This window comes from Hyla sarda, chromosome 4 (assembly GCF_029499605.1).
Source record: "Hyla sarda isolate aHylSar1 chromosome 4, aHylSar1.hap1, whole genome shotgun sequence".
Lineage (NCBI taxonomy): Eukaryota > Metazoa > Chordata > Amphibia > Anura > Hylidae > Hyla > Hyla sarda.
Window position 1 is genome coordinate 272,737,831 of NC_079192.1, and position 26,227 is coordinate 272,764,057.

A 26,227-nucleotide genomic window follows, 5' to 3' on the forward strand; every position below is an offset into this window, starting at 1 on the left:
CACTCTGATGCACCGATCGAACGACAAAAAGGTAGGTAAGGGCCCTCCTCATCAGCTCCCTGAGCTAACCAACAATGTAAAATCCCGCATTTAGATGCAATCAACTTTTATTGTGACATCTGAAAGGGTTAATGCCAAGCATCATCCCCATTGGTGATGTCCTGCATTAACTGTGGGTCCTGGCTGCTAATAGCAACTGGGACCCACCAGGTATAAAGCCCGCTCAGCTCGTGAGCATGCTTCAAACCGCGGGAGCAAGGACAAGGGCATACAGGTACGCCCTTGATCCTTAAGTACCAGGGACAAAGGGTGTACACTAGAGATGAGCAAACTTACAGTAAATTCGATTCGTCACGAACTTCTCAGCTCGGCAGTTGATAACTTTTCCTGCATAAATTAGTTCAGCTTTCAGGTGCTCCGGTGGGCTGGAAAAGGTGGATACAGTCCTAGGAGACTTTCCTAGGAATGTATCCCCCTTTTCCAGCCCACCGGAGCACCTGAAGGCTGAACTAATTTACAAAGGATAAGTCATCAACTGCTGAGCCGAGAAGTTCGTGACAAATCGAATTTACTGTAAGTTCGCTCATCTCTAGTGTACACCTTGTACAGCCTTGGTCTGTATGAGGTTAAAATAAAAAATATATACTTTGACCCCTTAACGACCTGCACCGTATGTATATGGCATGGCTGTGCGACAGGTCTTTGAAGTGAGCTCAGGAGCTGTGCTCGCTTCATATCCTTTTGGTCCTGGCTGGAAAATTAAAAATGTTATAATTTTGAGAAGGTGAGGAGGAAAATAAAGTGCAAAAATGAAAAAACCCTGTGTCCTAAGGGGTTAATAGGACACAGCTAAAGCATATACCTTTTAAGTAGAGATGAGCAAACTTACAGTAAATTCGATTCATCACGAACTTCTCGGCTCGGCAGTTGATGACTTTTCCTGTGTAAATTAGTTCAGCCTTCAGGTGCTCCGGTGGGCTGGAAAAGGTGGATACAGTCCTAGGAAAGAGTCTCCTAGGACTGTATCCAACTTTTCGAGGCCATCGGAGCACCTGAAAGCTGAACTAATTTATGCAGGAAAAGTCATCAACTGCCGAGCCGAGAAGTTTGTGACGAATCGAATTTACTGTAAGTTCGCTCAGCTCTACTTTTAAGCATCACAACTGTACTGTCCCTTGCTGACCTATATTTTTCTGCACTTTTGGATGGCGACCCTGTCCATTTTATAGATCGGACCACCGCCCTCCATCCAGAGAAAAGAAGGGCATAGAATGGGGCACAGCTGATGCATATACTTTTTACGCAGATGACGTGAGAGCTGTGCGTCCCCGGAGAGTGCTGTGCGCAGTGTAACCTACTCCCAACTTCTGTAGTGAGGGCCCGGCACACGTGCAGTTACACTGCTCAGAGCGCTCTCCAGGTACGCACAGTCCTGGTGACGTGAGAGCTGTGCGTCCCCGGAGAGCGCTGTGCGCAGTGTAACCTACTCCCAACTTCTGTAGTGAGGGCCCGGCCCACGTGCAGTTACACTGCTCAGAGCGCTCTCCGGGTACGCACAGTCCTGGTGACGTGAGAGCTGTGCGTCCCCGGAGAGCGCTTTGCGCAGTGTAACTGCACGTGCGCCGGGCCCTCACTATAGAAGTGTATAATCTTCAAGCACATGCGCTGCAGACAGAGCGCTGCGCTCCAGGGGCATGTGAAGAAAATAAATATGCAACCACGGGGGCGGGCTTAGGCCCCAAAGAAATATGGATGCCGGGAGACCGCCTTCAAAGCGCTGCTACAGACAGGATAAACAGAACTTTATCGGGGGAGAACTCAGCGGCCAGGGCACACACTAAAGTAAGTGACCCCCTCGTTGGACTCCAGTTCACCCACACTACCAACCAGTATATTGGGTTTAGTGTGGGTGAACTGGCTGACCGTTTTCCTTTAATGTGACTTGCATAGTGACGTCCTTATTCCTGTGCTTCAAGCAACAACATAATAACTGGAGCAGTAGAAAAAATGTAAAACTGACAAATTCAAAATTTTATTGAAAAGTGCAGCAGTGAACAGGGTCAAGTTAAAGGTCACTTTCTAAACAAGTTAACCAAATCATCACAAGGCAAAGCAAGTTATAGTTATCTAGAGATCACACAGGAAAAAAAAAGCAAAATAGTACATAGATCTGCATCTAAAAAATACCAGTGCGTAAGTATCTGTGGCCCTCTCCTATGTATACATGTAGTGCTGAACCTGTCTTGTTCCTCCACAACAGTGTTTGTTTTATGGATCCCCTGACAATGGACCAACAAGACAACAGAATCTCCAGCTAGGACCTTGAGGGAGCCATTACATGTAGAGTTTTTATAATGTGTTTAACCCAATAGGGTGGGTTTACACACAGAATTTTAAAGGGGGTTTCCGCATTAGAAAAGAGGGCTTGATTTTTTTACCCTCTAGAAACAGTGCAGTAAATGTCCATGCGCTATATATTTTATTGCATATTAGGTCTATTCACTTGAACAGGGATAAACTGAAATATTAAATCAAAGTTCTTGGGCAGATGCACCTCTGTTTTTGAGATAGCTAATGTGTTATCCATAAGAATTTTTAAGTGTTTCTAGATCACTGTAACTCACTATTTCCCAACCAGGGTGCCTCCAGCTGTTGCAAAACTACAACTCCCAGCGTGCCGTTGGCTGTCCGGGCATGCTGGGAGTTGTAGTTTTGCAACAGCTGGAGGCACCCTGGTTGGGAAACACTACTGGAACTACTTGTTTTCTTCAAAGTAAGCTGTATGCATAGTCTGTCCCACCATTGGGGGAGAATATGACAGCAGCAGGTATACCTTCCCATAGACAGACAGTTAATATAATGAATTACGATAAACACAAGTACATAGCAAGGGTCTCCCAACAGTATAACACAGCCCTGATAAGTGCTAGCCTTATTTTTCTATACATGTCACATAGGTGTGTTCACACATGTGCAGTGCAAGTAATGCAGTATATAAAAATCTTCATGTTTTCCCCAAAAGCTGTGAAACTACAGGGCTTATTTTAGTGCAGTACTTGCTCCTGTGTAAAAGAGGGCTTTTATTGTGATCTCATGCTGTGAGAATACGGTTTAGAAATGTCCAAATGAAACCATATTTTTGCAGTTATGAATACTTTCAAGTAGGGATCGACCGATTACCAGTTTGGCCGATAATATCGGCCGATATTCGCGATTTTGAACGTTATCGGCAATTACCTTGCCGATAATGCCCCAATGATTTATACAGGCAACAATGTCAGTGTACATACACAAATAGTTGTCATTTACTGAGTGGGATCACCCAAGTCAAAAATAATAATTAAGGAAGGTTATACTGATCCTTCTCTCACTATATATTTATATATTATATTTGACTCTTCGTGCTCTATAACAGTGGACTCCAAACTGTGGACCTCCAGCTGTTGTAAAAGTACAACCACCCAGCATGCCTGGACAGCCGTTGGATGTCCAGACATCTGGGAGTTGTAGTTTAGAGACCTAGGCTCTATAACATGCTCCTTGTTCAATGTGACGGGTCCCCTTTAAGAATAGATACCATTACTTTCTTAAAGCTGCAGCCTAAGGGTGCGTTCCCACCTGGCGTATACGCAGCGTATTTCAAATTCACACTGCACAAAATTTGCGGCAGCAGCGGGAAATACGCTGCGTATTCCTTGCTCACTATACACACACAGGGCTTTTCGGCAGCAGCCCTATGTGTGCAGTGAGTTTTGGAAAAACTCACTACACGCCTATATAGGGCTGCCGCCAGAAAGCCCTGTGTGTATAGTGAGCGAGGAATACCCAGCGTATTTCCCGCTGCTGCCGCAAATTTTGTGCAGTGTGAATTTGAAATACGCTGCGTATACGCCAGGTGTCCCATCCAAGTAATGATACCCTATGATATTGTTGCGTGTATATATAATTTACAATGTGGCTGGGTCCATAGAATGTACAACTTATAAATACATAACATATTGCCACCATAGACACACAAGTAAATCCTAAGGGTAAAGCGATTGTGAAGATTTATATAAACATAACTTAATTGGATAGAAACGCCATAATCATTTCCCATGTAGAAATTACATTTAAATAAATATTAAACAATTAAAATACTTCATATATCAACTCAATTGCTCTGAGTTTATGGATAGGGTTGTTTTATTTTTTTGTTTGTTTTTAAATGCTGCATTACATTGCTGGCAATTGTAAATCATAGTAAATGTACTGCAATTAACCAGAATCAGCAAGAATGTTTAACAGATCAGAACATTAAAACGCACAGGAATCATGGATACCAATACCATGCCACAGATAAATCTTTTTTAGGCCATTTATTGGGGATGAATGAACGGAATTCTGTTACTAGCTATATCTAATGTAAATCTAATGTGCCAACCTATTGAATAACTCTTTGGGTTACATCCCACGTTGATAAACTTGCTGTGGGTTACAGAGTTGTTACAATTCACTTCAAATTCAGACTCATTGAAGTAAACGGTAGTAAAACTTGCAGCAAATGTCCCGCACGGAAAACCAACTGCGAGTTATTAACATGTGAATGTACCCATATAATTTATGGTTCTTGTGCCTGTTAATATTTAAGAGATTAAATGTGCACAAATTCACCATCATGATAACCATATGACTAGTAATTGAAGTACAACTGTGGACTTACACACTTGTAGCGTCCGGTAATTTCTGCATTTGCTAAAACAGGACCAGATCCCAGCAAGAAAGCATTTTCTTTAGGGCAGATTTTCCATCTTTTTCCTACAAGGATCTAAGCAGAGTAAATAGACCTTACATATGGCCTAACCAGTGGGCGTAAAGAGTTTTACATGAAGGTGCTTAGATGGCCATATGGTTCCCTTTAAACTAACCTTGTATGTTTTACTCAAATCTATAGCGGCATTGCAAGAGAAAAATAAACTAAATAAGCTGAGAAGCAAATGAACAAAATAAAAACCACATTTGGCGATACTGACTATTCATGATAAAATGACTTGTACTTCAGATCACAATGGTGGCCTGTCACATTTTAAGGAACATATGGAACACCCACTGATCTCTGTTCAATATACAAATCAGCAGCGCATGTTACCATTTCACAAAGCTTTCAGGATTTCCACAGAATTGGCTTGTGTAAAGCTTTCATCTTAACAAATACATGTGCCAATAAAATGGTCCATTGCATAGGTAGACTATGTGTACCTAATCCTAAACTTCATTATTATACAGAAAATGTCAGGCTCCTACATGTTTGAAGTTCCGCCCAAGTTGTGTAAAACAAAGAAGATTTAGAAGACAATAGTATATGTCCTTTTTAAAAGGAGATGATAAAAACAGACATTGACAGTCATGAGTTAACATTATGCCAGTCTACATTATGTGACCACTTTAGTCAGTGACTAGTCATGTGGCCAGTAGCTGTTAGAGGATCAGCATTCACCAGGCCAAGGATCTGCTACTGTTTAAACACACACTTATATTCTAAATATATGCCATAAAGTCTATAGGATCAGAGTGTAATATAGAAAAGAGTCCTGATTGAAAGGGTACTCTGGTGGAAAACAAATGTTTTCAGATCAACTGGTACCAGAAAATGAAACAGATTTGTAAATTACTTCTATTTAAAAATCTTAATCCTTCCATTACCTATCAGCTGCTGTATATTTCTGAACTTGTGAAGTTCTTTCTAGTCAGACCACAATGCTCTCTGCTGACACCTCTGTCCGTGTGGGGAACTGTCCAGAGAAGGAGAGGTTTTCTATGAAAAGTTACTTCTACTCTGGACAGTTCCTGATACAGACAGAGGTGTCAGCAGAAAGCACTGTGGTCAGACTGGAAATAAACTTCACAATTGTCTCTGTAGTATACAGCAGCTGATAAGTACCGGAAGTGTTAAGATTTTTAAATAGAAGTAATTTACAAATCTGTTTAACTTTGTGGCACCAGTTGATTTTAAAACATTTGTTCTCCACTGGAGTACCCCTTTAAGAATTGGAGGATTAAACAGCATTAACCCTAGCTCTGAGCTCCACTGACTGTCTCTAAAGCCTGATATGTGTTCAGAATATCTAAATAAAAATTTTTTGTTATAAAAATAATTTGAGTACAAGACATTAGTGCCAAGCAATAGAGTTTAGTTTGGATAACTAGATCAGATCAAACAAATCTTCATTGCTTTTTAAATTGACTAGAAGACCGGAAAAGGACTAGTTCTGTTCCCTTTATCATAGAAAGTAAAAACCTTCAGAACTCCAGCCAACCAACCACAGAAGTAACATTCTCAGCCACAAGGGACCAAAGAATACACCGGCATGGCCAGAGTTGCCACAATTCACAGATTTCAGCAAGGGTAGCCAACTTTGATTATTTCCTGCACAAAAAACAACAAACACCAGATCGTGGAGGTGTCCAAGGTTGGTGGTAGTCAATCAAAAGACCAGTTCAATTACTTCATCCAAGTCTACGCGAGTCCCATTCTCTAACGTAAGACGCTCGGCTTCAAAGACTTTCTGGTCATCACATGGCCCTGGTCACCTTTATTTCTGAACATCAACATTGGATCAAAACGGTACCTGCAGGAGAAAAAGGTTACATCAATAAAGTACATTGGATGGGTGGTTTATGTATTTCTTGGTCCACTTTATGTGTTGTTTTGCATATTAAGATGTGTTAGGCTTGGTTCACATCACGTTTTCTCCCATACGGCAGGAGAGAGCTGAAACCTCGCGCTCCCGTATGCTTTTCTATGCGCTCCCGTATGTAATTCATTTCAATGGGCCGACCGGAGTGAAACGTTCGGTCCGGTGGGCTCATTTTTGCGCCGTATGCGCTTTTACAACCGGACCTAAAACCGTGACCACAGTTTTAGGTCCGGTGAAAAAGCGCAAAAATGAGCCCACCGGACCGAACGTTTCACTCCGGTCGGCTCATTGAAATGAATTACATACGGGAGCGCATAGAAAAGCATACGAGAGCGCGAGGTTTCAGCTCTCTCCTGCCGTATGCGCTCCCGTATGGGAGAAAACGTGATGTGACCCCAGCCTTACCTGGGATCAAAGACCCCTGGACTTCGACAGGAATCCCCAGAACAGGACTGCAGGACCATGAGCCGATGGTTCATTTTTTCAAGGACTTCTTGGTCTATGGTCTTAGCAATGTTTGTCAACTGATTTGGATCTGCTGTCAAATTATAGACTTCAACAAAGACCTATAATACAAAATATAATAATGGATGTAATTAGGAAAAACAAGATTAAGTGAATGTGACATATTGCTTACATACATAATTTAGTAGAAAAAGGCTGTACACTCACTAGACCCAGTGGTCTCCAACCTGCGGACCTCCAGATGTTGCAAAACTACAACTCCAAGCATGCCCGGACAGCCATCGGTTGTCCGGGCATGCTGGGAGTTGTAGTTTTGCAACATCTGGAGGTCCACAGGTTGGAGACCACTGGTCTAGACCCTAGTGGATGGATTCTTCAACCCACAATCAATTATTTTATTAATCCACGGCACAACCAAACTTGTAGATCAGAGTGAAGTTTTTATTTTTTTTATTTATTTTTTAGTAAATGCATTTACATTTGATGTTAATGAAAATATAACGTCCAAACAAGAAAACAGCTTTAGAATGCATGTTTGCCTTTCAGTCTATGATCAATCCTTTTTTAAGCACAGCTACATGTGGTGCAGTCGGGGGGTATGGAGCCGATTGTGTTTAAAAAAAAGTTGATCATAGACTGAAAGGCACATACGCAATGAATTTGTTATAGTGATTTTCATAATCTTGATAAAAATTGAAAACACCTTTGCATTTACTGATAAACTAAATAAAAAAAAATAAAAAATATATAAAATTTTACTTGATCTATACAAGTTTGGTGTGCCGTGGATTAATACAATAATTAATATACTTCACAAAATAAACCAGTTCTTCCCATAGTTACCATATCTGTTTGCATTAACTTACCTCTGCATCATCAAACTCACAATATTGCAAATCGTGGTCTTTGGAAATGGTCCTCACACAGGCATACGTGTTGTTATATGCATCTTCACATACACAGTCTGGGAAACATTGCTGGAAATTATGGAAAAAATATATATATATTTTAGAGTTATATTGTGCAAAGATTATATTTGATACAACCTAGAAGGTTTTCAGGGACTTAGATGGCTTATCCATAGTGTTGCGCACCAATTTCAGATCAGTGAGGGGTTGACTACCAACATCCCGACCACTGAGCTGATTGAAGGGACCATGGCACTCATGCTGCAGACCCTTTATTGCCTACCAGGCACAGTGCCACACATTTAATAGCAGCTGTACCTAGTATTGCAGCTAGTACCATTCAAATCAATAGGACGAGCTGCAATCCCCTGAATGGTAGGTGGGCTGATAGTCTGGTTCTACTGATCTCATACTGGTGGCCTAGTCCTAATTTATGCATATACCTGTAGGTACACTTGGTATGTATGAGACAAAACCCCCTTGTATTTCTATTATGCTGACTAATGGTACCTTTGTATGCCTCAGATTCCATACAGACATTTTTCTATTAGGTTTCCTATAAATCCTTCATTCTTTGGAAATTAAATCTTGCTATGTACCATCAGATGCTGTATTATGTATACTAAAAGCATGACAGGGCAGTGTGGTGTGCATAAGCCTAAATGTCCTTTTACACAGAGCGATTATAGGGAAAATAAAGGTTTATTCCCGACTACTGCCCAGTGTAAAAAAAAACTGCGATCAATCGATGAACAAAAGCTGTCATCCGCTGATCACATCTACTCTGCAGGCATAAAAATCATAATCTGTCAGCAGCAAATCATCCTGTGTAAGGGTACGGTCACATGTAATGGATCTGCATTGTATTTTACGCTGCTGATCTGCTGGTGAACCAACCCATACTGTGCCTCCAGCTGTTTGCGAAGCCACCTGTCCCGCCCCCTGGTCTGCTGGCAGCTTCAATCTACCACTCCCAGCAGCCACACTGGGGCCTACGGGTCGTGAGTGCACTCAGACATCGCGGCTACACCGATGTCTGAGTGCACTCAGCGACTCGCAGGCCCCAGTGTGGCTGCTTGGAGCAGGTGATCGCAAACAGCTGGAGGCACAATAAGGGTCGGGTCGCCTTTGGATCCGCAGCGTAAAATATGCTGTGGATCAGTTATGTGTGACCCAACCCTAAAACTGGGGATGTGCTGCCGACAATAATAGAAGTGAATATGAATTTTCATCTGTGTTCTCAGGCTTAATAAATCCCTAATAGTTAAAAATGTCAGCAGCAGTTCCTACAGCAAATTACAGCAATATGTAAACCAGCCCTTTTTATTTGAGACTTTTTTTTTAATTTTTTTTTAGTTTGACACAGCCAAAAAACGGATCTTCAATCTAATTTTACAGCTGTAAAATTTGACTGGATGAGAGATCATCAGATTCTTTTTGGTCAGCTTTAGCGGTTTTATGACTGAAATATGGCTCAAAATATTGAATAAACACTGCCCGAAAGTAATTTAATATTGTAGATCAGTGATAATATTGCTTACACCACACACCTATCTCATGTCTATGGATGGCTTAATTATTCCATAGACATGGCTTATACTCGAGTGAACTCTCGCCTGTCAATCCCTTCATCAGTGGTCTTCATCCTGCGGACCTCCAGATGTTGCATAACTCTAACTCCCAGAATGCCCCGACAGCCATCGGCTATCCAGGCATGCTGGGAGTTGTAGTTTTGAAACCTCTGGAGGTCCGCAGGTTGAAGACCACTGATGAAGGGATTGACAGGCGAGAGTTCACTCGAGTATAAGCCGAGGGGAGTTCGGGAAGTTAGGGTGAGCTGGTCCGGGCCATCTATGCTGCAGGGACCATCCGGTGGGGATGGTTAGTCGTTGCGGGCTGTCCATTTTCACCAGGGGGGCCTCTTCTCCGTGCTTCGGCCCGGCCTAGTGACGTTGACGCACAGGGACGTTCATGCGCAACGTCCCTGTGCGTCGTCGTCAAGGCAACGTCACTAGTCACTAGAAAATGGACAGCCCGCAACGACTAATCATCCCCACCGGACGGTCCCTGCAGCATAGATGGCCCGGACCAGCTCACCCTAACTTCCCACCGAGGGGAGGTGAGTACAAAACAAAAGGGGGGGGGGGGGCTGGATGCTGACAAAGGCCGCAGTGGTCAATGGCTGTCCGGGCATGCTGGGAGTTATAGTTTTGCAACATCTGGAGGTCCGCAGGTTGAAGACCACTGATGAAGGGTTTGACAGGCGGTGATGATGAAGGGGGGGGGGATGATGTATTTCCCACCCTAGGCTTATGGTCGAGTCAATAACTTTTCCTGGGTTTTTGGGGTAAAATTAGGGGCCTCGGCTTAGATTCGGGTCGGCTTATACTCGAGTATATACGGTTGGCCCATAGTCAGATGTACTAATCTGTTTAAGATCTTTCATCATATTATAAAACAAAGAGCATAACAGATTCTTCAAACATTTTCACAATATGAGGTCATTGATACAACATACAGACACTCCTGGCCCGAGAGAAGGACATGATGGATCAGTACGATTAACACCTTCTCCTTGATATTCAACCAGAAAATCTGTTCTCCAGGTTCCATTACTGTTTTTCTAAAAACAAAACCAAATAAAGTTTTCAGAACAAATAGTAAATGCAATGAAAGCGAAGGCAGAAAGACTTTAGGGTATGTTCACATGGGGGGAAAAAAAAACACATTATTAGATGGAGAAGCATCTACACACCTGGGATTGCCAAGAAAAGAAAAATAAATACTAATAATATGACTACTTTTGAGCTATGGTGGCATAGGACGAGGTAGCGATAACCAGCACAGCCACTACCAGCATACAGCATGTAGGCGTACTGACCTATTTTAACAACAACAAGCTTGCAGCACTCAAACAATGTTATGTTGGAATACCCCTTAATGGTCTATTCACGCGTAGAAGATCCTGCGCAGATTTGATGCACAGGATTTTCTGCTGCAGATTTCAATGTAAACTAAATGACTGAGCACAGATTGTAATGTGCAGTTACAAATCCTGTGCATAAAATCTGCGCAGGATCCTGTACGTGTGAATAGACCCTAAGGGTGCGTTCACATATACAGGATCCTGCGCAGATTTGATGTGCAGGATTTCTAACTGCAGATTAGAAGCTGTGCTCAGTTATTTAGATTACATTGAAATATGCAGCAGAATATCTTGCGCATTAAATCTTCATACGTGTGAACGTAGCCTAAAGGGGGTTTATCCAGGAGCAAAAAAAAAATGTCCCCTTTTGTCCGAAAGCAGTGTCACACCTGTCCTCAGGTTGTATGTGGTATTATAATTCAGCTGCACTCTTCAATGAAACTGAGCTGCACTACCACATACAAAATCAGGACAAGAGAGACGCTGTTTCTCAAGGAAAGCAACTATGCTTGTCTAATCCTGGTGATTAGCTGAGCCACAGTGAGACAAGACGACCACAAGAACCAGGAAGAAGACTGCAGCAGAGTTCACAAGCAGGAAAACAGGATTAAATGTTTAATCCCAGAGTACCATTTAACCTTTGCTAAAGTGTACCTGTCAGATCCCACAAGAAAAATAAAATTATTATAAAAATATCTCTTTTCATTAGCTCACAGTGTTAGAAATTCTCTCAGGGGAAGGGGGCATGTCCCTCCTTGTGGTGGTGGGAAACGAGTAATCTCTTGTCCATGACTCATGGACAAGATGCTGCTGCTGCAGGACTGGTTAATGCCCCAGTAGGTATGGGGACACATAGTGGTGGCATTTTCAGGGGCTGTATTCTTTATTAAATATTCAACATTTTTTAAACAACCATAATACAAAAAAAGGTCTTTCATTTTCTTCAGTAACAACATATAAAAAGTTTTTTGATCTGACTGTACTCATTTAAATTAGCAAGAAATCAAAACTGAAACACAACGGGAAGTGTATTATCTATTCTTGAAGCATGTCATCCGAAATATATAAGAATATTTTCTTATTTCACTCTAGCGCTAGATATGGATTTCATTCTGACTTAATACAAGTAAAAGCCTCTACTTGCCAAAATGGGTAAATATGACATGCCATCCATCTGAGTCTTATTGAGGTCAAATCCAGCAATATCCAAGATGGTTGGACCCAGATCAATGTTTGCAACCAGTGCCTAAAAGAGGAGGAAAAAAAGTAAATAAATAAAAATAAACAACACAAAAAAGAAATTATACTAACAATGTATTATATTAAAAATTATTTTTAGTTTTATGAGGGCTGGCAATAATTTCTGGTTAGAAAAAAATATATATACTAAAATGGAAATCTGTGTGTGTATGTATGTGTGTGTATATAATTATGTGTATGTGTATATATATATATATATATATATATATATATATATATATATATATATATATATACACACACACACACATATACACTCTGCTCTAGAAGACGACAGGTGTCTCTTTAGTGACATCTATGTTTCAAGGATCTATAAACATTATCTTACATGATAAAAACATCCAATAGGTGGCAATAGAGCGTTTTCTCCCTTCTGAAAAAGAGCTAATTTGCATACAAAACTAAAATATAACAAGCCACAATTGCCATAATAAGATGTATGATGTAGCAACTACAGAAATACTTTGTTATGTTGAATGTAATGTCTCCTGACACACCATATGTCTACCAGAAGTGAACGCTGCGTTCTGAACATGTAAACTAATTTAAGGAACTGTCAGAATAGTTGTCCTTGGACCATATCTAACCTGCCCAGCCTTTGTGTCTACCCAATCTAACGTCCAACTGCATTAGCAGAAAGCAGGAGTACACTATACAGAGGCATTCATATCTTGGCCATGCCCAGGCAGCATAAACAGGCAGAACTGGTTACAGATGTATGCTGCAATTCTTCTGGCATCTTAGAACGTGCAGAACATTTCTGCAATGGACGATAGCAAAAAGCTTAAGAATTCAAAGAGGAGGAACACACTATTAACCATTTCTTACTACAATGAAATGGACATTTTCTAGGGTAAATGTAATCAAATTAACTGTTCGAATAAACATCATGGTCTTCAAGAACCAAACAAGAATAAGGTACGCAGCAGACCTTTTAAAATGTGGAAATGTAAGATCGCTTATCTAGGGGGTTACAAAACATTGCCCGAGGCAGCCATGTGGTGTAAAGCCTCAGTACTATCACATATACAGGCTGTTCGCTCTTTTACATGTTTAATATAGCTCATTCCAATTAACCAGTTCTGATCACTACTTGGATATGTATGAGAAGGCCCATCTTTAGACAAAAAACTAAAGCTCAGCACAAGGTAGCATACTGTTACCTAAACATCCCAACATATATATATAGTGGGGCTAAGCCTCCCGACACAGCAGATGATTATCTGTTGTCTTAGAAGTAAGAAAAAAAGGTGGAGACAATGCCACACTGAACATTATAGAACTGCACAACTCCCCCCCCCTCCCCCCCCCCCCCCCCCCCCGCAAGGCTGATGCCAATTGCCCCATGACATAGGAAAAATTCCTTCCCGACCCCAATATGGCGATCAGAATCAATCCCTGGATCAAAGTTCCATCCCAAAAAATCTATTATCCATAACCTGTAATATTATTCCTCTCTAGAAAAACATCCAGGCCCCCCTTGAACTTGTTTATTGAGTCAGACATGACAACATCATGCGGCAGAGAGTTCTATAGTCTCACTGCTCTTACAGTAAATAATCCCCATCTGTGATGATGGTGAAACTTACTTTCCTCTAGACGTAGAGGATGTCCCCTTGTCAAGGTTACCGGCCCAGGTACAAAAAGATCACTAGAAAGATATCTGTATTGTCCATTCATATATTTGTACATTGTGAGTAAATCGCCCCTAAGATGTCTTTGCTCATGTATATTGAACGTCAATAAAATTCTATAGTTATTAAAAAAAATATATAATATGTGTAAAAAAAACTTCCCTAGAGATCATTTGGAAGCATAGTTATTACTGGCAGCACCACTGTGCTGCTAGATGTACAATACAGAACATTAAGAAATGAACATCCATATCAAATGTATTCTAAGCCATTATGGAAGTTGTAAGTTAACCTGATTTTTTTTAAATCTGCCTTTTGCGCACTAATACCTCATGTTGATCATGTTTGGGCAACTAAAACCTGATATTTATATGAGGCATAGGGTGTCAGTATGCTGTGTGATGCATGCAGAAGGTGTTGGGCATCTCATCTAACAGTACAGTATGTTGCAGTATACATAACCGTATGACTGGTTACACCCTATAGAAGCCTTAAATATAATACCAAGCAGCCATCGCTCTATTGAATATTAGGAATGTAAGTGACTGTTCCGACCTCCCACACACTTCTCTGCATACTGCTGGGAGTTGGTGTTTAGATGTTTCCTTATTACAGTAAGTTAGGGGACGGAATTCACCTGACTGATCTGGTTAGGCTTCACCCCAGGTCCCCGGACAAGTAATGGAACTTTAATATCAAATTCATAGAGCTGCCTTTTGTCGATTGGCATTGAAAATTGCCCTGCAACAAATAAAAAATAAAAAAATGTTATAATAGATATAATGACCATGCTCACAGAGCATAAAACACTTCATGTTATAAAGTCAGCAACTCCACTCTGGTTATATACTGAACTAAAAACTATATTGTGGATCAACTGCAAAACTTTAGATAATGGGGTATTCCTCCACCAAGCCTGGAGAAATACCATGAAAGGGGTACTCCGGTGGAAAACTATTTTTTTTTTTAAATCAACTGGTGCCAGGAACTTAAACAGATCTGTAAACTACTTCTATTTAAAAATCTTAATCCTTCCAGTACTTATCAGCTGCTGTATGCTCCACAGGAAGTTCTTTTCTTTTTTAATTTCCTTTCTGTCTGACCACAGTGCTCTCTGCTGACACCTCTGTCCATGTTAGGAACTGTCCAGAGTAGGAACAAATCCCCATAGCAAACCTACCCAGCTCTGGACAGTTCCTAACATGGACAGAGGTGTCAGCAGAGAGCACTGTGGTCAGACTGGAAAGAAATACACAACTTCCTCTGTAGCATACAGCAGCTGATACGTACTGGAAGGATTAAGATTAGATTTTTAAATAGAAGTAATTTACAAATCTGTTTAACTTTCTGACACCAGTTTATTAAAAAAAATTATAATAATTTCCACCGGAGTACCCCTATCTCTGCACACCAATGCACTGGAAGCCCACCACTGCTCCTTTCAGGTGAATGAGGTTGGCTGCTGTACCATAAAAACAGGGAGGAGCCACAACACTGAAGGTTCTTAACAGTGCTTTAGTCCTTTTATTGTCATTGGTACCAGAGGTCGGACCTCTTCTATCATAAAGTAATGGGATAACCTAACATCATGCTGTTACGTTTTGAAATGGGAAAACTCCTTTAACATTGTGTGGGAATACTAAAATATCAGGCAAAAGATTTCATAGTTTACCTCCCTCTAGGTGTTACCAATAGCTGGGCCGCTAAGGTTCTAATATATTTTCCTATGCTATTGTTTCGGAAATGATTTCATTACAATGTGCCGGATGGCTACCAGATATACTAACACGAAAGTACTAGCTTTACCTGTGTGGTATCCATTGTCAGATGTAAAGAAGATGAAGGTGTCATTCAGTTCCCCACGTGCCTGAAGTTGTTTTAGGAGTTTCTCCACCAGGTCATCAACAGACAGCAGAGTCTGCCACCTGTACAGAGCACAACCTAGTATTACCATCAGGAAACTATGTACCTATTGCAGGAAGGTATATACTATAATTATACTGGAGAGGCAGGCACTCCCAGAGCTTTAACTGGAAATCTGCAGATGACCTCACGTGGCACACAATAGGCCTTTATAAGGCAAATAAGCTGCTCTACAGACAGAGCTGGCATGAGAGAAGCTGAAGAGTGGTGATAAATAATAAAGAATAGCGCTCCACCACTGTTAGGGAGCAGAATCACATTGATTTCAATAGGAATCTGCTGCACCGTACACATAGCGTAGTTTCCACAGAAATCCATATTCTGGCATCCGCAGGAACATTGAACCTGTTTAATGTTTCTGCAGAATATGCTCGGAAACGGATTGCAGTCTACGGAGATGAGGAATTACAGAGCAGTCCTCTTGCCGCAAATTCAAGTAAATGTGCGTAATTGTCCTCTCGTATTTTCTGTAGACATTACGCACATTTTTGGCCATGTGAACCTGGCCTTAGGGTAAAAGTGACAGCTTTGTTGCAGAAATCTCTGTAAGGGCCCTGTTTATCCGAAATATCCCTATTCAGATGACTAGAACGGATTTCTGCAACAAATCTGCTGCATGTGAACTCACCCATAGAGGTACAAATGAATCATGATCGAATCATAGTGAAAAATGCTAAATGCCAATGAATATTATAAAAAAATAAAATAAAGAGATTATAGGTGGAGGGAGAGGTAACAGGTGGAGTTCAGTCAAGTCATATCAAAATGGCCTACCTCTTGCGAAAAGCATTGTCTAGGAACTGTATGGAAGTGTTAGACATAGGGGTCTTGGCTTGTCGTATTAGCCAATGTTTATCCTGAAGAAGATGAAAGATTAGATCAGATCAAAGGGGGAATTCAGCAAATTGTTTACCATGTTTTTTTTGTGGACTGCTTTAGAAGAGTTTTTGCAGTGGTTACTGATCTATGAAGTGCAACTTTTTGGAAAAAGTTACATATTTGTCGCACAGGACCTCTTTAAAGGGATACCTTCCACCCTAGACATCTTATCCCCTATCCAAAGGATAGGGGATAAGATGTCTGATCGCGGGGGTCCCGCTGCTGGGGACCCCCGCATTATTGCATGCGGCACCCACCAGTTTTTTCACCGGAAGCGCTGGAGGGTCTGAGTCGCGACTACGAGAACGGAAGTCCGCGACGTCAGGACTCCGCCCCCATGTGACATCACGCCCGTCCCCTCAATGCAAGTCACATCCCCTCCCATAGACTTGCATTGAGGGGACGGGCATGACGTCACACGGGGCAGAGTCCTGACGTCACAGACTTCCGTTCTCGTAGTCGCGACTCAGACCCTCCAGCGCTTCCGGTGAAAAAACTGGTAGGTGCCGCATGCAATAATGCAGGGGTCCCCAGCGGCGGGACCCCCGCGATCAGACATCTTATCCCCTATCCTTTGGATAGGGGATAAGATGTCTAGGGTGGAAGTACCCTTTTAACAGACAAACTCAGACTAACTCACACCGGCCCTACAAAAGCATATAAACTGGCATGCTTTGGCAGCGCGACAAATTTATCAAGTATCCTGCAATATTTTATAAATTTGTTCCACGCACATCGAAATCACTGCGACATTTGTGTTCTAAACCTGCACAGAGAGTAAACTATAAATGATGAATTCCCCCCAAAGTTTCTACAATTAGACATAGGTTAAAGTACTTCTGCTTCTGTTATTCAGAGACCTGAACTTTTAAAAACTGCAAAAAAAAAAACAAACAACTTTTTGAAAAGCTGAAGTCAGAAGGCAATCCCTTCGAATGATAAAATGTCAGATATACCGTATTTTTCGCCGTATAAGACGCACTTTTTCTTCCCCAAAACTGGGGGGGGGGGGAAAGTTGGTGTGTCTTATACGGCGAATACACACCTATCGTGGCGGTCCCTGCGGCCATCAACGGCCGGGAACCGCGGCTAATACAGGACATCACCAATCGTGGGTGATGTCCTGTATTAACCCTTCAGACGCGGCGATCAAAGCTGACCGCCGCATCTGAAGCGAAAGTGACACTTACCTGGCTGCTCAGTCGGGCTGTTCGGGACCACCGCGGTGAAATCGCGGCGTACTGAACAGCTTACAGGACCCCGGGAGGGACCTCACCTGTCTCCTCGGTGTCTGCTCCGTGCCGGGATTCCCTGCATGGCCGGAGCTCTCCTTCGACGTCATCACGCAGTAGCGTTGTCGCGCAGTTGCGTAGCGACGTGATGACAGCGACGGAGAGCGTGGATCCCGGGGAATAAGACGTCCGGAGCGCGGGGACGCGGCGACAGCGATGGAGCGTCATCCAGGGCAGCGGTGATGGATCCGGAGCGGTGGGGACACGTGAGTATTACCTCCTATACCAGTGGTCTTCAACCTGCGGACCTCCAGATGTTGCAAAACTACAACTCCCAGCATGCCCGGACATGCTGGGAGTTGTAGTTTTGCAACATCTGGAGGTCCACAGGTTGAAGATCACTGTTGGGTTCAGAATCTTTTTTTCTAGATTTTGCACCTTTAAAATTGGGTGCGTCTTATATGCCGGTGCGTCTTATAGGGCGAAAAATACGGTATATGTATATAAAAGAGACAGCTAAGACACTACACCTAGCAGTCTGTGTACATTCTGTGCCAAACTTCTCGTGACACTAACCTTGCCATGGACATTGAAATTGCTGTTCCTGGGCGCAGTGACATTTGGGAAGGAGCTTTCATATTGAGGAGCTGCGGTCCACGGAGAGTGCGGAGCTGGAGTGGCGATCATCATGAAGAAGGGCTCATAATTTGACTTGTAGTTTAGGAAATCCAAGGAGATGTTCGCCTAGTCATATGTAATATTATTGTAGAAATACATTACATATATATGTGAGCCTGAAAACCTAAACTTCTACAAAACAGATCATACAAAAGAATATTTGTTAAAAGTGCTAATCCATAGAATCCAAGAAGGCAATGACCCCGTCCTATTTATAACATGTACCTGCTGCTATGAATGACATTTTGTGTTAACTGATTTGAAAAAACAACTAAAGCAGAGGATTTTGGGGGAGATTTATCAAAACCTGTGCAAAGGAAAAATTGCAAAGTTGCCCATAGCAACCAATTAGATTGCTTCTTTCATTTTTCAGAGGCCTTGTTAAAAATGAAAGAAGAAATCTGATTGGTTGCTACGGGCAACTTTTCCTCTGCGCAGGTTTTGCTAAGTCTCCCCCTTTGTGTTTTGCAGTCAGATTATTTGGAGGAATGTTCTCACCAAGACATCAGTCAGGTAATCCACACTGTAGTTTTGTCCATAATTCCGTGCCCGGCCATTTTCAGACAGAGTATAGTTGTAATATTTTGAATTTTTTTCCTAGGAAAGAAAAATGGCATTGCAATAAACAAGGTTTTCTATTGTGTCCTCAGTGACGAGGGGGGTCAACAATCTACTTTTCCCTTATCCTGTTTGGCCTTATTCCTGCCGGGTTTATAGTCCCCCTATATATACAGGTCAAAAAAACTTTAGAGCATTTTTTCCCCCCAACGAGGGTTCCTACAAAACACTGATCTACAGACAGCAACAGACCATGCACACTCCACATCTGTGGCAGAACAAGTAGCAGGGTGCTACTAAAAACATTAAAGATGGTGGCAATACTTTTGGCCACTAAAAGCACAAAAATGATTGTTGAGATATAAGCAAGATCCCTTCCTCATGCTAAGAAAAGCTTTGTCTTGATATAACACCGTCCAGCTACAGATTCTTACATTAACAATGCTCCTGAAAGTCACATAAAAGTATAAACTACACCCTTAAATATATTTTGTAAGTTGTATGATGGAAAAAGAAACAAAAAAGTGGTTTTAGGCAGCAAGTGAACAGTCAGCTTGTGAGTTTGATATGTTGAAAATGGGCACTTATAAGGATTTATGTGACTTCAACAAGGGTCAAAGTGTCAGAGCATCACCAAAATATTAGGGCGTTCCTAATGTGCAATAGTTAGTACCTACCAAAACTGGTGAACCTTCAACAGGGTCAAGGACACCCAAGGCCTCACTTATGAGTGAGGGGAGTTAACACTAACCTATCTTTCCAATACCAAAGTAAAAAAAATGAAAAACACACAGCTTGCTAGGCATGCGGCTCTGTATCTAACTAGTACTAGTGGTTTTAATGATATGGCGAGAGATGTGCGTAATACAAGTAAGGCTATATTCACAAAGGCACAATACCTCCGTATTAGGAGAAATTGTTCTGAGTACAAGTCATATCACAGCGAGGCCACTAAGTTACACCAGAGATTCAGGGAAATGGGATACCCTGATAAAGTACTAAGAAAGGCATATAACAAGGCTACACAATGTAATCGAGGTACCCTACTTGTTCCTAAACCCAAGAAAAAAAAAAAAAGAAAAGGAGGATAACTCCCCCAGAATTATTGGAACATTTGATACAGCAGCACCACAAATTGGAGAGAATCACAAGGTTTTGGCCTATTCTCACATCTGATCCGGTGGTGGCTGAACTGGTGGGTGACTGCCCAGCCATCATCTACAGACATGGGAAAAATCTAGGTGACAGTCTCGTGCACAATCATTTTACCCCCCCTTCGGCAAGAGATACGTGGCTGGACCGAAAGGTCATGGGCACGTACCGCTGTGGTACATGAAGGGCGTGTAATTATATTAGAGTTACAAAATGGCTGGACAGCCCAAGAGATGGAAAAAGATTCATGAGTCAACTGCAAGATGATTAATAATTTATGCATGCCACTGCCCAAGCGCTGCGGAATCTGTAGGCGCTATATAAATAAATAAAATAAATAAATTGACTTATGTAGGAAGAACTAAAAAGGGATCCAAGACGGAAGATACTCGAACATGTGGGTGATATTAATCACCAACAGGAGAAATCTCTAGCTACTCACATGTAAGATAAACATCCATCTGCCCTGGATATATAGGTTGGGAACTGTCACCACAAATGGGTTAAACAAATGTTTGTCTATTTCCTCCTTCATATGAAATTGTACTATAACATGTTTGGCATTTAATATCCCTATGTAATATATTCTCTCTACTAATATTTCAATATTTACTATACAATACAGTGATCCCTCAACATACGATGGTAATTCATTCCAAATGAACCATCGTTACTTGAGGGATCCGTGCAATAATAATATAGAAAGTTATACTCCCTTTTCCCCGCCGCTCCGGACCGTCACCGCTGCCCTGGATCTTCGCTCTCCATCGCCGCCATCACGTCACCGGGGGTGTCATCGCTGCTCTGGACCATCACCACTGCCCTAGATCTTCGCTCTCCATCGCCATCATCACGTCGCTGCACCCGCCGCTCCTATTGGATGACGGGACGGCATGCACAGCGACGTGATGACAACGGAGAGCGACGGCCATGCAGCAGAGCATGAAGAGGAGGCTCTGGAACGTCGGGAACACGTGAGTGACACTCACTGGACCACACAGGGCACATTAAATGGCTATCCGGTGGCAGCTAAAGCAGTCTGCGCTACCGGATAGCCGTTTATGCAATGGTCCGACATATAAAAGCATTGCATGTTGATGCTGCCTTCAACATGCGATGGGCCTCTGAGAGGCCATTGTATATTGAAACTTTCATATGTCAAGGCCATTGTAGGTCGGGGGATCACTGTATTTACCTGGTATGTAGTGAACCTTGTATTCTTATCCTCTTCTATCGACAGTGTAATTTGTGCTATTGTCCAACCGTAGTGTGGGTCATTAACGTTTTTTACCACTATCTGGTAAATATCGTATCGTAAGTATCGTATCATAAAAGATTCTGAATAAACAGGTATTTTTACATGTAAGGCCTTAAATTATGGTGTGTCTTATGTAAATATGGTCATTGGTGTTTTTCAATATATGTGGTTACAAATTGTGTTTGCTTTTCTATTTATGCATTGTGGACTTTAGTGTAATTTAGCATGACAGGGTATTATCCCCTCAAGTCCAACATTTATATGGCCTCCAACATCTATTATGTTATACTCGCGCAAAATTGGTTGCATAAAACTTGTAGGTCTTAAGATAAGCCACTATGTATCTTAATAGCTAGTATTTTTTACTAAGTGTTGGTCTCTACTGATACTCACGGACTCTTTGGTTGCTATAACAACAGCCTGCTAGCCTTAGGTCCAGGAGCGGTGATGAATGACATAGGATCCTGCCGTTGACACGCAGCCCGGTCACTTCCGGCCCGTTAGAACGCAAGCTACTAGCTGCTTTCGAGCGTCACTTCCGAACGCCAGCAACATTATAAAACGACTACTGTGGTGAGTAGCGAGATGTGCAGCTACCACGCATCTGATGCTATTTATCGGTCTCTCTCTTCTACATCCATGTAGCCAAGTATCGGGCACAGTGCGCCATAATTTTTTTTTTATACCATGCTCATCCTGTAGTGATACTATACAATGGGGCCTTATTGAGGTTGGCGAGGGCCGTCTTTTTGGGCTATCAAACAACTGAGGATTGGTGACTGCATGAAAACGTTGTGCATACCATCACTATGATTATTTATGTGCGAGAGCCTGGTGTTTGATATCATATACCGGGCACTTTGGTTACTACTAAGCCCACTGCAAGCTACCATATGTGATATTACCAATGTTATTATAATCTCATCGTATGCTCATGTTTACATCTTGCCCATGAATTGGAGTGTTAATATATCATTGACCATATGGCACGCCATTTCCTAAACCATAGTTGTGACCTCTGTGGCACACCAGGGTATCGATACTTCTATCATATGTGACCACTGAGGCCTTACTAGGAACGTCATTTGTCTAGCTATACCTGTGTGGCTCTTTTTTGCATATTGTCTGCATCTTTTCATCATTAGTGAGATAGTTGCCTGATGTACCTGTTCCTACCAGTCAGGTGAAACGCATCGGAGCTTAAACTGGAACGACTGGTGTGATACCAATGTTGTTTTTATTGTCACGTGTTGGTGGTCATTGTTTTTTTGTATAGTCTACCAGCAGAGCTCTGGAGGTATCATAATATAATTTGCCCTGTACTTTGTTTTTTTTTTTATTTTTTCCCTCACTTAGTAGAGGTCAGGGTCCGCCACCGTGGTTGAGGCCACCCTGTTAAGGAGGTGGGTCCCTCAAAAGGCAGGGACAAAGGGACGGGTATCTCTAGCATTAGAGGGCACATCATCCCCTTTAATCTCCCTCTTTCCATAACATCTAAGAGAGACCTTCAGTATACTATACAACATCTATAGGGTATGCCAGCAAATTTTAAATTGTAAGTGATCCAAGGTACTCTGTGTGATTTCTTCTTGTTTATACCTCAGTACATAGTATCATAAACAAGGTGGACTCTTGCTATTGCTTCTTAGTCTGGTGTCGGGGATTCCTATATTCACACCAGAGAATTTCGGCATACGGATTCCGCATCAATTTAAAGCTCAATAGACTTCAATAGGATTCCGCACTCCCATTCACACTTCAGAATTTCCCCATGCAGGTTCCGTATGGATTCTGCACAGAATCCACACAAGCCAAAAACCACCGAAATTAATGTGCACGCCGAACTGGTGCATATGTGCGGAAATTCTGCTATGAATATAGCCTAAACCTGTACTTAAGGAATAAGGAAAACACTAGAAAAATGACATGTGCCACTTGTTTAGCCAACTGTTACACAATGTTCTCTTGGCATTTTAATAAAATGTTTCATCATAGCTTTCTCACCTTCAAAAGAGGAAAGAATCTTAGCTGATAAGATCTATAATCTTTCTATGCTTCCATAGACACTGTTTAGTGCACTAAAATTAGATCATTCTTAACCTCTTAAGGATGCAGGGCGTATGGATACGCCCTGCATTCCGAGTCCTTAAGGACGCAGGGCGTATCCATACACCCGTGGGAATTCCGGTCCCCCGGCATATCGCCCAGGGGGGTCATTATGCCCCCCATGTCGGCGATCGCCGCAGATCGCTGGACAATTCAGTCCAGCGATCTGCGGCGATTCCGGGTCAATCGGGTCTCCAGTGACCCGGAATTACTGGCTGATCGGGGCTGTCTCTGACGGCCCCGAACAGCCAGAGCCTGCAGGGGTGAGGTGACACTGGTGCTACCTCACGATCGCCCTGATTCGTCGGCCGGATTACCGGACGACCAATCAGGGCGCCTGCTGCGGGTGTCACTCCCGCACCCGCTCCGCCCCTCTTCCGGAGGACGTGAGCGGGAAGACGACCCCGGGTGCTGGGGACCCCGATCCCCGGCGTCCATGTTGGGATCGGGGCCCCAGGAACGACGGCGGCGGCAAGGGACAGTCCTGCGACGGAGCAGGAGGTGAGTTACAGCCTCCTGCTGTTGCTTAGCAACAGCTCCCAGCATGCAAAAAGGGCATGCTGGGAGCTGTAGTTATGCAACAGCAGGAGGCAGACCACCACAACTCCCAGCATTCCCTTATTGGCATGCTGGGACTTATGGTTTTGCAACTGCTGGAGGCACATTTTTTCTATGGAAAAGTGTACCTTCAGCTGTTGTATAACTACAACTCCCAGCTTGCACAAACAGCTAAAGTGCATGCTGGGAGTTGTAGTGGTGCATCTGCTGGTTGCATAACTACAACTCCCAGCATGCCCATTGGCTGTCGGTGACTGCTGAGAGTTGTAGTTTTGCAACAGCTGAAGGCACACTGGTTGTGAAACTCAGTTCTTTTTTACCTAACTCAGTGGTTCAGGACCGGTGTGCCTCCAGCTGTTGCAAACTACAACTCCCAGCAGTCACCTTACACCATGCACCGTACATGCTGGGAGTTTTAGTTTTGCAACAGCTGGAGGCACACTGGTTTTGAAACACTGAGTAAGGTCCCAAACTCAGTGATACATAACCAGTGTGCCTACAGCTGTTGCAAAACTAAAACTCTCAGCTTGTACAGTCTGTCAGCGCATGCTGGGAGTTGTAGTTTTGCAACAGCTGGATGTTTCTCCCCCCCAATGTGAACGTACAGGGTACACTCACATGGGCGGAGGCTTACAGTAAGTATCGGGCTGCAAGTTTGAGCTGCGGCAAATTTGTTACATTGTGTTACAAATTTTGGGGGGTATTTTCTGCTTTTACCCTTTTTAAAAATTTAAAATTTTTGGGAAAATAAGCATTTTAGGTAAAAAAATATATATATTTTTTTTTTACATATGCAATAGTCGTGAAACGCCTGTGGGGTATTAAGGTTCACTTAACCCCTTGTTACATTCCCTGAGGGCTCTAGTTTCCAAAATAGTATGCCATGTGGTTTTTTTTTTGCTGTCCTGGCACCATAGGGGCTTCCTAAATGCGGCATGCCCCCAGAGCAAAATTTGCTTTCAAAAAGCCAAATGTGATTCCTTCTCTTCTGAGACCTGTAGTGCGCCAGCAGAGCACTTTTCACCCCCATATGGGGTGTTTTCTGAATCGGGAGAAATTGGGCTTCAAATTTTGGGGGGTATTTTCTGCTATTACCCTTTTTAAAAATGTAAAACTTATGGGAAACCAAGCATTTTAGGTAAAAATTTTTTTTTTTTTACATATGCAAAAGTCGTGAATCACCTGTGGGGTATTTAGGTTCACATTACCCCTTGTTACGTTCCCCGAGGGGTCTAGTTTCCAAAATGGTATGCCATGTGTTTTTTTTTTGCTGTTCTGGCACCATAGGGGCTTTTTAAAGGTAACATGCCCCCCAAAAACCATTTGACGCTCCTTCCCTTCTGAGCCCTCTACTGCACCCGCCGAACAATTAACATAGACATATGAGGTATGTGCTTACTCGAGAGAAATTGGGTTTCAAATACAAGTAAAAATTTTCTCCTTTTTACCCTTTGCAAAAATTCAAAAATTGGGTCTACAAGAACATGCGAGTGTAAAAAATGAAGATTGTGAATTTTCTCCTTCCCTTTGCTGCTATTCCTGTGAAACCCCTAAAGGGTTAAAACGCTTACTGAATGTCATTTTGAATACTTTGGGGGGTGCAGTTTTTATAATGGGGTAATTTATGGGGTATTTCTAATATGAAGACCCTTCAAATCCACTTCAAACCTGAACTGGTCCCTGAAAAAAAGCGAGTTTCAAAATTTTGTGAAAAATTGGAAAATTGCTGCGGAACTTTGAAGCCCTCTGGTGTCTTCCAAAAGTAAAAATTCATCAATTTTATGATGCAAACATAAAGTAGACATATTGTATATGTGAATTAAAAAAAATTATTTGGAATACCCATTTTCCTTACAAGCAGAGAGCTTCAAAGTTAGAAAAATGCAAAATTTTCAAATTTTTCATAAAATTTTGGGATTTTTCACCAAGAAAGGATGCAAGTTACCAAAAAATGTTACCACTAAGTTAAAGTAGAATATGTCACGAAAAAACAATCTTGGAATCAGAATGATA

At 42.2% G+C, this 26,227-nt stretch overlaps 1 protein-coding gene across 1 annotated transcript in view; it reads right to left on the reverse strand.

Annotated features, from left to right (window-relative positions):
* Window positions 1-5,968: 5,968 nt before the first annotated feature.
* Window positions 5,969-26,227, reverse strand: part of GNS (glucosamine (N-acetyl)-6-sulfatase) — a 44,378-nt gene continuing 24,119 nt past the window's right edge. Inside the window, exons 5-14 of the mRNA XM_056574255.1 lie at window positions 19,081-19,179; window positions 18,481-18,648; window positions 16,568-16,650; window positions 15,677-15,795; window positions 14,508-14,611; window positions 12,121-12,222; window positions 10,569-10,673; window positions 8,009-8,119; window positions 7,083-7,243; window positions 5,969-6,608 (exon numbers count right to left, since the gene is read on the reverse strand). Coding sequence (XP_056430230.1) covers window positions 6,515-6,608; window positions 7,083-7,243; window positions 8,009-8,119; window positions 10,569-10,673; window positions 12,121-12,222; window positions 14,508-14,611; window positions 15,677-15,795; window positions 16,568-16,650; window positions 18,481-18,648; window positions 19,081-19,179 — 1,146 coding nt within the window. The 3' untranslated portion in view covers window positions 5,969-6,514. The remainder of the gene's footprint in view (window positions 6,609-7,082; window positions 7,244-8,008; window positions 8,120-10,568; window positions 10,674-12,120; window positions 12,223-14,507; window positions 14,612-15,676; window positions 15,796-16,567; window positions 16,651-18,480; window positions 18,649-19,080; window positions 19,180-26,227) is intronic.